Raw genomic sequence first — 16,661 nt, 5'->3', positions numbered from 1 at the left:
AAGGGCCGTGCCAGCGACACTCATCATCCCGCTCAGCCCCACAAGGGACCCCCGGCTGGACCGGGGTCTCTTCCCGCTCGGTTTTGTCGGCCTCTGGCTCAGGGAGGCCCGACACCTTTTGCCAGGTACCAAAATCAACTCAAAATGGATTAAAGCATTAAATATACATCCTGAAACTATGAAACTCCTAAAAGAAAACATAGGGGAAATACTTCAGGAAGTAAGACTGGGCACAGACTTTATGAATATGACCCCAAATGGGATTATATCAAACTAAAAAGCTTCTGCACAGCAAAAGAAACAATTAACAGAGCGAAAAAACAACCAAGAGAGTGGGAGAAACTATTTGCAAAATATACACCTGACAAAAGATTAATATCCAGAATATACAAGGAACTCAAACAACTTCGCAGTAACAAAACAAGCAACTTGCTTAAAAAATGGGCAAAGGAGCTGAATAGGCATTTCTCAAAGGAAGATATAAGAATGGCCAACAGGCACATGAAAAAATGCTCAACACCACTCAGCATACAGGAAACGCAAATCAAAGCCACACTGAGATATCATCTCACTCCAGTCAGACTGGCTATTATCAAAAGGACTGAGAATAACAATCCTGGCAAGGATGCAGAGAAAGGAGAAACCTCCTACACTGTTGGTGGGACTGTAAAATGGAGCAGCCATTATGGAAAATGGTATGGAGGTTCCTCAAACAACAACAGATAGAACTGCCATATGACCCAGCTATCCCACTGCTGGGTATATACCCAAATGAATGGAAGTCATCATGTCAAAAAGAAACCTGCATTCCCATGTTTATCGCAGCTCTATTTACAATAGCAAAGAGTTGGAACCAGCATAAATGCCCATCATCAGACAACTGGATAAGGGAAATGTGGTTCACAATGGAATACTACTCTGCTATAAAAGAATGAAATACTGCCATTCACAGCAACATGGATAAACTTAGAGAAAATTATGTTAAGTGAAATAATCCAGGCACATAAAGAGAAATACTGCACGTTCTCACTTCTATGTGGAAGCTAATAAAAAAATAAATAAATAAAGGAAAAAGAAACTTTTCTTAGCCAATAACATACAAAATAAATAAATAAATGAAGTTTTCTTAAATTCTATCATTAGTTAGATCAACCTTCTTATAAAAGTCTTTGGGATGGCTTAATTTAACACGATTGGGATATGTTATGGACACACACAATACCAATGGGGTATGAAAAGGTTTTTCTGTTCACATAAGAAGGCTTTCTGGGGACAGTAGGGCAGGCCTCCCAAAGTGGTCTGAAAATGGCTTGAGAAAACAGAAGAAAGGAGATTGGACTTGGGTTTTTATGACTGTTAGAGGGTAAAGCTGGGGTGTGTTCCCATACATGGTTTAAACTTTCTGCTGGCACCTAAGGAGAGAGCAACCAGGCTTTCTTATCAGCTTGACCAAATGTGGAGCAGAAGGAGAAAAAGAAAAAGTGAAGTTTACAAAATGTTAGCAGTCACACATCAAAATAAGGAGTCATATTCTTTATTACTCAATAACACCATACAACTAATTTGAAAAGCACAGAATACATGGATATTGAACAATATGTTTATATAATTTCATCAAATTTAAATATCTTCATTTAAGCTATATATAATTAATTGACAAATACTGAATATGAAATATAAAGATTAAATTGGTTTTTGCTGAAGACAGGAAGCAAAATTTTAAATATTCTTCAAAAAGGATTTAAACAAAAAAATATTAACAGGATCACCACTGTACAACAATCCAATTTTCAGAAATTACTCTAGCCCTTCATATTAATTTTTTTCCATTAAAGGTATTAGCATAACTGATAAAATTGGAGTTTTACCAATTGTTGTATTAGAAGAAAATGACATAGACTTTATTTACTATCAATAACATAAATTCTTTGAAATTATTATTAGAGTACCACTCTGTATGCTGCAGCAGTGAAGCCTAACTGAAACCTAGTAATTTTAAAATAATTTTTTAGTAGCTAAAGTATACTTCAGCACTAACTACACAGTTACCACTATAAGGTCTTCTGATGGCCTAAAAGAATTCTTGTTTTTATCAAAGCACCTACAATACTACCAGAATCAAAATTAGGTTTCCAGGAAGAAGTAGGCCTAATATTTACAATAAAGATTAATGGAAAAACATCAAATTCTATTAAGATTAACAAAAGTTCTACCTGCAAAATTAAATCTAAAATAAAATAATGACTTAGTTAATGCCACCAATAAAAAGGAAATATTCAATATTTCAATATTGAAATAAATATAATTGAATAACATAACTATGGTAACCAATTGTTGCTTTAATCAACAAAAGAAAGTAGATAGTCTTCATGTTTTAAGTAATAATGTAAATTTATTCCCTATATAATTACAGAGCAGTAAAATAATTCAAGAAATTAATAACTAGTTCAAAAAAAAGTAAATTGTGTTGTCTTTTGTGAGGAAGATGAAAAACCCTTTAAAGAAGAAGGTATTGAATTTTGATCCTGTTCAAATGAAAATGGAAAACTAAAATCATCTTTTCCAGCTCCAAATGCATGAGTTGAAGCCTCTGATGGAAAAGAAAACGTAAAGGCATCTTCTCCTTCTGGTTTCCCAAATAAGTTTCCTGAGGAAGATAAATATTACAAGATCATGCTATTCATGTTGTATAAAATTTGCATAATTATCAAATTACAATACTGCATACAATAGAGTAACATTGAATCATTTATCTATTTAGTAGATATTTAATTGTGCTCCTCTTATGTGCAAGGCATTGTCCTTAGTACTATGGAAAGTTAAAACACACACAAACTTAAACCCTACTTTCAAATAATTTGAACTCAAGTATATAAAGATCTAATATACAGGGTCAAAAAGTAGGATAAAACACTCAAATTAAGAGAATAGAACTGAGGCACAGACACAGGTATGCATAGGAACTATTAGGGTAACAGAAATGAATTCAGCTTGGCAGGAGCACTGAGAAATAATATGTATTAAATGGGAATTAATGAAGATATGCTTGGAAAGATTGTTGAATGTACCCCCTACAGAATTTAGACTTTATTAAGTAGGTAACAAGAAGCCATTAAAGATTTTCAAGCAGAGATATGACATGATTTGGACCACTTTATAAGGATTACCCAGGAGAGAATATGTGGAAAGGCTGGAACAGGAGAGTAAAGAAGTGAGGATACCAAAAGGAAAAGAAATCTATTGTCCAGCAAAGAGATAACAAAAGCCTTACCTACAATTGTAGTCAAGGGAATGAAGGAAAAAATGCTGGATTTGGAAGATACTGTTTAAGTCAAATTTATTCAACTATTCTCTGTTCATGGCATTGTTCAAGGAAATTGACAGAATACTAAAAGGAGTTCTACAGTTTTAAAATAAATTTTTAAAATCAACTTTACATACAAAATTATTTGGTTGATGACTCCCAGAATTGCCATTAAGGAAAAATACTGCTTTATATTATATTATTTTAAAACTATAATTATAAAAATATATTTTCAACATCTGATCATTTAAAATCAGTTATTATTAAATGATTTAAAATCTACAGTAATCCAAAGACTTCCTTGAAACAAGTCTTTTAAAGCACCTATATTTTTTCCATAGTGAACTAATCATCTAGTACATTAAGCAAAAGAATTTACTTTGTGACACTCTGAAATTTTGTCTTTTTTTTTCTTTGTATACACACACTTCTTAGTAAAAAATTTTCATGTTTTTAAACATGTCAGTTATTTCACTCTGAATAGAGCTGAGCCAGTAGAAAGATGGATGGACGGACAGATGAATGGACAAACATATTACCAGATACTTGTGTTCTTCCTCTTTCTCTTTTTCACTTTATTTTTCCACTGACTTCAGGACACATCCATTAGATATAAACAAAACTTTATAACTGAAATCAGACATCTCACCACTTCTACTGCCACCATCCAGCCATCATCAATTCTCATTTCAATTCTTTTAATAGCCTCCTAACTATCTCCCTTGTTTCCCTACAGCAGCCAGAGTAATTCTTTAAAAACCTGTCAGATCATTTCAGGCTTCAGCTCAAAACCCTCCAATGGCTTCCCATCTCACTCAGAAAAAACCCCAAAGCATTTAAGAGTCTACAGGTTCCACATGATTTGCTCCCCCTCCAATCTCTCTGATTTAATCTCCTACCAGTTACTCTTTTATTCCATTCCATACAATTTGCCTGCTGTTTAAGAACATTAAACAGCAGGTAAATTGTAAAATTTGAGCATTTTCTCACCTCAAGACCTTCTCACCCTTTGCCTGAAACACTTTTCCCAGCAGCTTGTACCTGTACCTTCTTCAGGTCTCTGCTTAAATGGTGCCTTTTAGTGATGCCTTCTCTGACTTTTTTGTAACATGGCAACCACCTTCCCAATCCAAGTATTCCTTATTCCCTTTACTCTGTTTTACTTTTCTTCATGGTATCTATCACCAACAGTTAGTAAATAACTAATCTCAAGCCTGGGCTGATTCAGGCCCACCAGAAGAATGATAGAGTATGACTTTTCACAGCATTGTTTTCTTAGAAAATACAGAATTAAGGCAAATGTAGAATATTGTGTCTGCCTACTCTCCTGTGTGAGATTGTACCTGAATTAAAGAAGCTGTGAATTACCACATAGAGACCTTGGGCCTCATAACTAGAATGCTATAAAGACTGGTGGGAAACTGAGGCCGCAGCTTTTATGTCAAGGTGACCTCCATGCACCATGCCTCTTGTAACAGCAGCATGACATGTTCGTGGGTGAGGAAGCAAAAGAAAGCTTAGTTGCGTAGCTGGTAGGCCTCTCAATGAGACAAAGACACATACCTGCTGTTATCTCCTATCCTGTATCTTTCAATAAAGCAAATGTAATATTAGATATAAAATTGTAACATGTGAGTCTGACTCCCAATTCAAACCCATAACAATTGTTGTTTAGTGCACTATCTGACATATTACACATTGATTTGTCTACTTTCAGTTTCTCCCACTAGAAGGTAAACCCTATGAGAACTTTGCATTCTTGTCCACTGTTTTATCACCAGAGCCAAAAGCAGTTCCTGATATAAAATATAATATATATAATATTTATATGTTGAATGAATTAACCCATCAAGGGACAAAAGAAGAAAGAAGATTGAATAAAAAGTAAGCACCAGAGAGATAGGAGGAAATCCAAAAATTCCAGAAAAAAGATGAGAATACTCAACAATAACAAATGCTGTAAAGAGACTGAATATGATAATAAAAGCAAGATACACATAATGTTTAATAATTGGGAATTCATTAGTAATCTTGGAGAAAGAAGTTTTGGTAGAGTAAGAGTAAGTTTTGGTGAGAAAAGAAACTAAATTGTTAAAAAAAAATAGTGAATGGTGCAGAGGTAACTAATTTTTAAAGAAACTGAGCACAGCCGGCCCGGTGGCGCACTGCGCTAGTGCGCCGCTTGTGAAGCGCGGAAAGAAACTAAATTGTTAAAAAAAAATAGTGAATGGTGCAGAGGTAACTAATTTTTAAAGAAAGTGAGCACAGCCGGCCCGGTGGCGCACTGCGCTAGTGCGCCGCTTGTGAAGCGCGGAGGGGCTCCTGCTGAGGGTTCGGATCCCACATACAGACCGGTTCCCGCTCACTGGCTGAGCGAGGCGCGGGGGCAACACCGAGGGTTGCGATCCCGTTGCCGGTCCCGGTCCGGTACGGGGGCGACACTGAGGGTTGCAATCCGTTGCCGGACACGGAAAAAGACAAAAAAAAGAAAAAAAAAAAGAAACTGAGCACATAAAAAAATCAGAGACAAACTAAAAACTAACAGAAAATTAACATGTTTTTAAATGTAGGAAATTTCAAATCACTTACCAATTTCTTGTTGTGATGAGAGAGGATTTATATTTCCTGCAGAATAACGTTCATTGAACTGAAAAATAATTTCCATTAAATATTAGTTGTGAAATCAGTAAAACAGTAGAGCATTTATGTTTGAATCTAAAGCCTGATTCTTCTAATATACAGAATCAGAGTACACATAAAGAAACTTTCTAATTTGCACACTATTGTATTAAAAGAGATCTAACTTCAAAACCTGTCATTTACTTATATTAAAATAAGGCCTGTTGATTTGATTCTGGCAATAGATAAAATATTAACAGGCATTCATTCTGCTTTGGGTTTGCTTTGTTCTTTTTCTGGCTTCTCAAGGTGGAACCTAAGGTCACTGATTTTAGACCTTTCTTCTTTTCTATTAATTTATTTAACTTATTAATTAAAGTATTTAAAGTTATCATTTTGCTTTGGCTTTGGCAGCATCCCACAATTTTTGATAAGCTGAATTCTCATAGTAATTTGGTGCAAAATATTTTTGGGTTTCTCTCATGATCTATGGCCTACACATATAGGATTTTCTGAGACAGAGTATTGATATTAAGTTCTGATTTAATTCCATTGTGGTCAGAGAACATACTCTGATTTTAATCCTGTTAAATTCATTAAGACTCATTTTATGGGCCAGAATATGGTCTATCTTAGTGAATTTACCATCAGCATTTGAAAAGAATATATATGCTACAGTTGTTGGATTTGGTATTCTATAAAGGTCAATTTGGTGAAGAGGACTGATGGTGCTATTCAGATCTCATAGAAGATCTTTACTGATTCTGTTGTCTAATTCTATCTATTTTTGAGAAAGGGATGTTAAAAACCTCTATGTTTGAGTTTTTATCCATTTTTCCCTTTAATTCGGTCAATTTTTATTTCATGTATTTTGAAACTGTTATTAGGCACGTACACATTTGTGATTGTTATATCTTCCTTATGAATTGACCTTTTTATCTTTTATCTCTAGTAATGTTCTTTATCTTGTAGACTACCAAAAATAATATATATAGCCACTGTGACTGTGATCTTCTTAGCCTTACAGTTTTCATGATATATCATTTTCCATCCATTTACTTTCAACTCATGTTTGTCTTTATATTTAAAGTATGTTTCTTATGGGTCTTGCTTTTTTCATCCATTCTTACAATCTCTGTCTTTTAATGAAGAGTTTAGCCTATTCATATTAATGTAACTATTAAAAAGTTCATATTTTTTAGTCAAACATTTGACTATTGGTTTTATGTTTGTTCCCTTTGTGTTTTGTTCCTGCTCTTTCTTTTCTACCTTCCTTTGTGTTAAATATTTTTTTAGAATTCCATATTAACTTATTACCAATCTTATTTTTAAATATTGTCTTGATTATTCTTGACCCAGAAAACTTACTAATTATTTTGCCAATCTCCTTCCCCAACCCCACCAACACAAAAACAAAACAAATCAAAACAAAAAACTGAAGATAAACAATCTGGTCACGATTCAAATTGGATTACGTTTATAAATCATTTGGGGAAGAAATTTTCCTCCTATACAAGTACTTTATTTATCATGTAGCCAACAATTTTTTTCAATACTTTTGTGGCTTTCTTTATTCAAAATATACAAGTTTTCTGTTTAGGTTATATATCTGATTTTGCATATGTGTTATTATGTAAATGAGGGTTAAGTAATTATAGTCTATTTTTTCATGCCCAGCACACTCCTTCTAGGAATTCTTGTTTTTGAAATAAGCATTTAAATAAAAATTGAGAAAAAGTTGAAGACATGAAATACTATAAAATGGATAGTAGTATATCATCTACCAATAAATTTATAATTGCAACAATTTAATATAATGTGGGAGATACAGAAATAAAATATTCTAATCTACATAAACTTGCCTAAATGTGACTAATTTAAATGAGCAACAATAATATAATACTTCCATTACATTGATATTTACATAGCATTATTAAGTGGTTGGGTTTTCTAAGTGTTTTATGTGTACAAACTTACTCAATACACAAACATTATGGTAATAATAATTATTTTCACTTTACAGAAAGAAAATGGAGAGTTACTTATCCAAAACTGCATACCCAGTACACACCCAAGTACCCTGGCTTCAGATTCTAGGTCTAACCACTACACTATTATCTCTACTTTTCAAATAAAGCATGTTTTAATTTTCAGTTTTAATAGCTAAATACAGAAATAAGCACTTTATCATGGTTTGTATCACTGAACAGTAGAAATCAATATTGGAAGAAAATTTTTTATGTCTTTTAAACTTAACCAGTGATAATGTTGCTATGTACACACATGTAGTTGAAAAGACCAACTTATAACATGGAGCATTTTTCACATTGAGAATATGTAAAATTCATTTAGAAGTAAGACACATTAACTACAAAGCCAACCTCATTTTTAAAATGCTTTTAACTGCAATTTAAATCATCCCTATCCTGAGATTTTTTTTTTTTTTTAAATGAATGGATATTAATTTGGGGCATCTGAAGTTGAAGACAAAAAGATAACAGGAAACTTTGCTATACTATCAATACTCAGAATTTTTTTAAAAATTACCTCTGGACTTCCAATCAAGACGGCAGAATAGACGGTACCCGGTATCACCCTCTCTCACAGTCAACCAATTATAACTCTTAAAAAGCAACCAACTACAGGCTGAGGCTGCCAGAGCTCAGAGGAAGAGGAAGAGAGACCTACTGAGTTCATGAAGCCAGGATAAGTCACAATGAGAGAAAGAAAGGACCACTCCGACCATTTTGGGCTCCAGCCATTTTAAGGCTGGCCCTGGTGAGCACACGGAATGAGAGTTGACAAATGCTGCAGCTGTGTCCTTCGAATGAAGTTGTTTGGAGGTTGCAGGGGAGAAGAGGGCCTTGGTGGCCCTCAGGCCAGCAAGATCACTAACAGGGTTCTCATGGACCTACACAGGAGCGAGGGGCCACAGCAACTGGAAAAACGAGCCACTCAGAGGCTGATGAGTCACTGCAAGTGACCGGCGCATGGCCAGTCCCATGGGAAGTGTTTGGAGTATGGGCGGAAGTAGAAACGGACCCATCAGGGGAACATTGGGGCACAGCATGGACAGCTGATCTGCCCTCCAATCACCACAGGTCCACTCAGTGGAAACTAGTCAGGAATAAAGGACTGCAAAGGGTGCAGTTTGCTAAAAAGACACAGGCCCAGACCAGTGTTTCCATACAACCTAGGTGTACTGGACCTCACAAAACCCAGAAGTGCTTCCAAGGTCAACAATTAAAACCTGAGCTGCACAAAAAGCCTTCCCCAGAGAATCAGCAGAAAAGCAGCACTTTAGCTCGCCCAACTGCTCCGCAACAACATCTTAGAATGTAAATAATAATAATAATAATGATAATAAATTAATTAAATTGATAAATAAATAAAAATTGCCTTTGTTGGTATTCTGCCTCAAGACAATTTAAAAGGATAACAAATTAGTTCCAGTGCAGAGTTTAAGTGGTGGGAATAGTGAATAATCCAACACAGAACTGAAAGAAAAAACAAAAAACCCACAGATCAGAGACAAAGTTCTGATGTTAACCAGTAAAGGTCTAACACCACCAAAGAACATCTGTAAAACCTAGAAGGACCAGAAGGCCCCTAGGCTCCCAAGTCGGGGTAGGGGAGGGCCAAGGGCCTCAGCCACATCCCCCCAACATCTTCATCCAGCCCGGTGATAACCACCAGGCTTCCACTGGAAGCACTCTGGGCTCAAAACTGGGGTGATGAGAAGCCAAAGGCCTCAGCCACGTGCTCCCAACATCCACATCCAGCCCAGCAGCAACTACCAGACCACTGCCAGAAGTGCCCTAGGCTTCTGAGCTAGGGTGGTGGGGGGGTTGAGGTCCTCAGCCATGCCCCCCGCTGACATCCGCATCCAGCCCAGAGACGACCACCAGGCTGCTAGAAATGCTCCAGGTTCCCAAACCAGGGCAGTTAGGGGCCAAGGGCCTTGGCCATGCCCCCCTGACATCTGCATCCAGCCCAGTGACAACCACTGAGTAGCTGCTGGAAGCACCCAGGGCTCCCAGGTTGAGGGGGCCAAGGGCCTCAGCCACAACCCCCAAAGTCTATATCCAGTCAATCCATGACCAAGCTGCCGCCAGAAGCCCCCTGGTTTCCCCACCCAGAATGAGGGGGATGCCATGGGCCTTGACTATACCCCTGCTTCATCTTCCTCCCACCCTATCCCCTTTTCCCTTCCACCTTCGCCTTGGCCCAACTGCTCCGCAACAACATCTTAGAATGTAAATAATAATAATAATAATGATAATAAATTAATTAAATTGATAAATAAATAAAAATTGCCTTTGTTGGTATTCTGCCTCAAGACAATTTAATACTAAAGAACTAAAATTACTCAAAGTTCCAGTGTACAATTTTTAAAAATAAAACCTTAGCTTCTCTTATTACCTGATCTGATGGGACTTCTGAATCAAAAACTGAAGAATCAAATAAATTTAATCCAGGTGACCTAGAAGCATAACTCATAAGAAAAGAAAATCCAGGTGATTCCTTTTGTGTTTGTCCTTCAGGTACTGCATTTTTATTTCTGTTACAGAGAAACAAGAAATCACAAAATGTTAAAAATCTATTATTAAACACTGCAGACTGGTAAGCACCATAAGTAACAATACAAAAGTGAGAACTAACATAGTGGGGAGACGTAGGAAATAGTTACTGAAATAACAAACCTATAAAGAAAGAGGTGCAGAATAACGTTTAATAAAGTAGAATAATTAATTTGGGGATATTAATTATAAATACCTAGTGAGAATATATTGTCAGGCTCTATTCTAGGTACTTCCACAGGCATAACTTACTGATTCCTCACAATAACCATATGAAATAGGTACTATTACTGTCACCTCCATTTTACAGTAGAGGATTTTGCAGCAAAGAAAGGCTAAATTGATTTGCTCAAAAGAATAGTAAATGCCAGAGTTGGGATTTGAATGCAGCAATCCAGATTCAAAGTCCAAGCTTTTAACTCTGACACTATATTTTCTTCAAGATCTTGAAAGTCAGTCAACAAGATTTTTAGTCTTGATGAGAAGCCAGCTACTACAGGATGTAGTACTGCTATAAGGGAGTTAAACTATAAAATGATCTGGGAAAAGTAATTAGCCAAGACAGTGTATTATTCAGTGGTTAAAAGCATGAATTCTAGAGCCAGACTGCCTGGATTTAATTCTCAACTCTAACACTGGTTACTTGTATCACCTGTTATTCTGTTTCTCCATCTATAAAATAATGATAATAATGTACCTACACCTCATAAGGTTGTTGTGAATATTACATGAGCAATATTTATAAAATTCCTAGAACAGTGGCTTGTGCATAGTGCTACATATAGTGTTTGTTAAATATAATAGAAGTCTGACAATACTGCCATGACTATCTCTATGACCATGAATGAGTCACTTAACTTTACAGATCATAATTTTCTTATCCATGGAGAGAGATTTCAGTATATGATCTCACATTCTTTTACAGTTCTCAGATATGATGATGAGTTCCACTTTGAACTTTCTGTGCTTGAGTCAACAGCATGACATGCATATATAAAACTCCTAGCAGCGATTCAAAATACAGAAGTAGAACATAGGTGAGAGACCTCTAATGAAATGAAATCTGACATGTTTTAGAGGCACCTCAGGGTTCAGTGTTAAGGAAGAGACTGAACTAAACAAAAATGTTAAATACAACACTATTTTCTAAGCTGAAAACTACAAATCTGTGCTTTCCAAATTTAAACAATCATGTTAGAAATATTTATGCATATTTTATGACAAGATGGCTGGCTACAGGAGGCCAGCCCTCTCCTCTAATGCAAGAAAGTCCAAAGCAATAAATAGATTGTCACTTGAAGAGTAGAGTGTCTAGGGGAAAACAACAAATCCAGATAAACAGTGAGGAAACCCTCCCAAGACCTGGAATCTCAAGGCAGCAACATATAAGGAAAGGAAAAACTCTTGACCAGGACTGGCCTGGAGACTGAAGAAATCCTGCACTGCCAGGACAAGGTAGGCAGGGAAGGGCTGATGGCTGGGACTCCCACCTTAGATGCCTGTAAACCAAGCTGCAGGATAATCACATGGCCCTTGCAGACAATGAGCCCTGCGTGTGAAACAGCTAAGAGCCCATATGACCCTGTTTTCCCAGAGGGGAACTACATACAGAGTCACCCCTCCACACTAGGTTGTGGGCTGCCACTGGACATTGGTATTTCGGGATTGAAGCTGAGAGAGCTCAGAGTCCTGCTAACCCAGTGGCCCTGCACATCCTGGTAGAGAGCACAGGTAGAGCAGACCAGCTGCCTAGTTACATGCCCTTCTTCTTTCTGGGAATGGGTAACTGCTCTTGCCAGCGGAGAGTGGGGGAAGTGCTCTGGTCATCTGAATCCATGCCCTCCTTCCCCTGTCAGCTCACAGCCACTCAACTCAATGCTCCACACACGCTCCAGTGGATAGCAAGCAGGAGTTGTGCTGGCCCCTTGCAATGGTTGCTGGGATAACACAACCCCCCTCCTCTGGGAGCTCAGAGCTCCTGCCAACTCAATGCCCACCCCAGTTGATAGTGAGCAGGGGCTGTGTCAGCCCATTGCACTAGCTGCCTGAATCCACACCCTCCTACCCCCAGAGACCAGAGGTCTTCCTGATACATGAGCCTGCCAGCACCAGTAGAGAGTGAGCTGGGGGTGTACAAGCCACTAGGATCCACGCCACGTCCCCCAGGAGCCCAGTGTCCCATCTGACACAGCGGTCCACCCACACCAGCTGAGAAGATGCAGGGAGCAAGCTGGCACTTACTACCATACCGACCCAGAAACAAAGGTACATAGCCCAACCCAACTATCAATATACAACACTTCTATAGGTATGAGTCTCTCCACTGAAAAACCACTCCCAGAATTTAAAAAAGCGACTACACTACCAGATACCCAGATATCAACAGAGATACAAGAAGCATAAAAAAATCAGGCAAACAAAACACCCCCAAAAGACTACAATTCTCCAGTATGAGACCCCAAACAGGAAACTGGTGAATCACCTGAAGAGAAATCCCAAATATCAATACTAAGGAAATGCAACATGATGGATGAAAAAGTAGATAGAAATCACAGTGAAGTAAAGAAAAAAAAAAAAAAAAAGATTCAGGACATGTACCAGAAATTCAACAAAGAGATACAAAAAAATAAAAATGAATCAAGCAGAAATCCTGGAACTGAAAAATTCATTCAATTAAATAAAAAATATAAACAAAAGCATAAGCAGCAGGATAAAACAAGCAAGAGAAAGAATTGCTGAACTAGAAGACAGGATTTATGAATTAATGCAGTTTGACCAAGAAATAAAGAAAAAGAATTGTAAAAAATGAACATAACAATGACATCTTTCTAATAACCTTATCATATAAACATCTGTATTATGGCTTTATCAGAAGAGGAAGAGAAAGGGAAAGGCAACAAAAGCCTATTTAATGAAGTAATAGCTGAAAACTTCCCAAATATTGGAAGAGATACAGTCTCCCAGATTCAAGAAGCTCAAAGATCCCCAAACATTCAATCCAAAAAAAGACCTCCCCAAGACACATTACAAATTGTCAAAAGTCAAAGACAAAGAAAGAATTGTAAAAATGGCAAGACAAAAGTGTCAAATCACTACCAGGCTAACAGCAAACTTCTCAACATAATCTCTAGTCAGGAGACAGTGTGATGACATATTCAAAGTCCTAAAAGAAAATAACTGCCAACCAAGAATACTATATCGAGCAAAGCTTTCCTTCAGAAATGAAGGAGAAATAGAATCCTTCCCAGACAAGCAAAAACAGTGGTAATTCATCACCACAAGATCAGCACTACAAGAATTCCTCAAGGAAGTCCTGTATCTGGAGTCAAAAAAGGAACATATATCACCATAAATACACAAGGAATAAAAACCCTAGTAGATCAGATATGCAAAAGAGAAAGGGAAAGAAAATGTATCTTATTACTACAAGAAAACACCAAACAGCAAAAACAAACCATAAAAGGGACAGAAAAGAACAAAAGAAATATAAAACAACCATAAACTATTTATAAAAATGGCAGGAACAAGGAAAGCAACACTTTTCACAAACAACTCTGAATGTAAAAGGATAAAATTCCCCACTTCGAAGATACAAACTGGTTAAATGGATTAAAAAACTACACCCAACTATATGCTGCCTGCAAGTAACTCACTTCACCTATAAAGACACACATAGACTAATAGTGAAAGGCTGGAAAAAGATATTCCAGGCAAATGGAAACCAAAAACAAGCAGGAGTCTCCTTACTTATATCAGATAAAATAGACTTCAAACCAAGAATATAAAAAGAGACAAAGAAGGACATTACATAGTAATAAAAGGATCAATGCACCCAATAATAATCTTAAATATGTATGCACCCAAAATCAGAGCACCTAGATATATAAAGCAACTGTTACTGAATCTAAAGGAAGAGATAGGCCAAAACACAATATTAGCTGGAGACTTTAACATGCCACTCTCAGCAATGGACACGTCATCTAGACAAAACATTAGCAGAGAAATATTGGATTTAAACAGCACTTTAGATGAAATGGACTTGGCAGACATTTACAGAGCATTTCATCCAACTATGGCAGAATATACATTCTTCTCTCAGCACACAGATCATTCTCCAACACAGACCTCATACTAGGCCACAAATCAAGTCTCAACAAATTTAAAAAGATTTAAATTATATCAACTATATTTTCAGACCACAATGGAATAATGTCAGAAATTAACAACAAACAAAATGTTGGAAACTATACCAAATACATGGCACTTAGACAACATGCTCCTGAATGCCCAATGTTCAAAAAAGAAATAAAGGAGGAAATCAAAAAATTCCTTGAAGCAAATGAAAATACAAGTGTAACCTACCAAAACCTATTGGATACTGTAAAAGCAGTAGTGAGAGGGAAGTTTATTGAAATAAATGCTTACACCAAAAGAACAGAAAGACTTCAAATAAACAACCTAATGTTGTACCTCAAAGAACCAGAAAAACAAGAACAATCCAATCCCAAAATTAGTAGAAGAAAAGAAATGATCAAGATCAGAGCAGAACTAAATGAAATAGAGACCAAAAAAAAAAAAAAAAAAAAAAAAAATCCAAAAGTTCAACTAAAATTGGTGTTTTGAGAAGAAAAACAGACAAACCATTAGCCAACAACTTTGAAAACCTGAGGGAAACAGATAGATTTCTGGACACATACAAACTACCAAGACTGAATTAAGAAGAAATAGAAAATCTGAACAGACCAGTAATAAGCAATGAGATTGAAACAGTAATCAGCAGTCTCCCAACAAAGAAAAGCCCAGAACTGAATGGCTTTACTACTGAATTCTACCAAACCTTTAAAGAGGAATTAATAGAAATTCTCCTGAAACTATTCCAAAAAAATTGACAGAGGCCATTCTCCCAAACTCATTCTCTGAGACCAGCATCACCCTGATACCAAAATCGGACAAAGACACATCAAAAAGAGAAAACTACAGCCAATATCCTTGATGAACACAGATGCAAAAATCCTCAACAAAATATTAGCAAACAGAATACAACAGCATATCAAAAAGATTATATACCATTATTAATTGGGATTCATCCCAGGGATGCAAAAATGGTCCAACATAATGCAAATCAGTAAATGTGATACACCAAATCAACAAAATCAAGGTCAAAAATCATTTGATTATCTCAATAGACAGAGAAAAACCATTTAACAAAATTCAACATCCCGTCATGATAAAGACTCTCAATAAATTAGGTATACAAGGAAAGTATCTCAACACAATAAAAGGTTTATGTCACAATCCTACTGCCAACATCATCCTGAATGGGGAAAAGCTGAATGTTTTTCCTCTAAGAACAGGAACAAGACAAGGATGCCCACTCTCACCACTCTTATTCAGCATAGTATGGGAAGTACTAGCCAGAGCAATCAGGTAAGAGAAAGAAATAAAGGACATCCAAATTGGAAAAAACAAAGTCAAATTGTCTCCGTTCACAGATGACATGATCCTTTGTATAAAAAAATCTAAAAGCTCTACCAAAAAACTCCTAGAGCTTATAAACAAATTCAGCAAAGCTGGAGGATACAAAATCAATTCACAAAAAGCAGTAGTATTTTTACACACCAACAACAAACTAGCAGAAAAAGAAATCAAGAAAGCAAGCCCATTTTCAGTAGCTACCAAAAGGATAAAATACCTAGGAATAAATTTAACCCAGGAGGTGAAAGATCTCTACAATGAGAACTACAAAACACTGAGGAAAGAAATTAAAGAAGACACAAAAAGATGGGAAGACACTCCATGTTCATGGACTGGAAGAATTAATGCTGTGAAAATGTCCATACTACCCAAAGCAATCTAGAGATTCCATGCAATCTTCATCAAAATACCAATGACATTCTTCAGAGAGAGAGAAAAAAAAATCCTAACATTCATGTGGAACAACAAAAGATTCAGAACAGCCAAAAGCAATCCTGAGCAAAAAAGTAACCCTGGAGTCATCATATTACCTGACTTCAAATTATACTAAAAAGCTATGGTAACGGGCCGGCCCGGTGGTGCACTGCTGTAGTGTGCCGCTTGGGAGCGTGGTGGCGCTCCCACCGAGGGTTCGGATCCCACATACAGACCGGTTCCCGCTCACTGGCTGAGCGAGGCGCGGG

At 36.7% G+C, this 16,661-nt stretch overlaps 1 protein-coding gene across 1 annotated transcript in view; it reads right to left on the bottom strand.

Annotated features, from left to right (window-relative positions):
- Positions 1-2,447: 2,447 nt before the first annotated feature.
- The window catches only part of LOC103585076 (chromosome unknown open reading frame, human C14orf39), a 40,583-nt gene continuing 26,369 nt past the window's right edge, over positions 2,448-16,661 (bottom strand). Inside the window, exons 15-17 of the mRNA XM_008565944.1 lie at positions 10,346-10,490; positions 5,894-5,951; positions 2,448-2,647 (exon numbers count right to left, since the gene is read on the bottom strand). Of these exons, the coding sequence (XP_008564166.1) occupies positions 2,448-2,647; positions 5,894-5,951; positions 10,346-10,490 (403 nt within the window). The remainder of the gene's footprint in view (positions 2,648-5,893; positions 5,952-10,345; positions 10,491-16,661) is intronic.

Source organism: Galeopterus variegatus, unplaced genomic scaffold, assembly GCF_000696425.1.
Source record: "Galeopterus variegatus unplaced genomic scaffold, G_variegatus-3.0.2 Scaffold215, whole genome shotgun sequence".
Taxonomy (NCBI): Eukaryota; Metazoa; Chordata; class Mammalia; order Dermoptera; family Cynocephalidae; genus Galeopterus; species Galeopterus variegatus.
The sequence above is the reverse complement of the archived record's forward strand: the minus strand, read 5'-3'. Positions and strand labels throughout refer to the sequence as shown.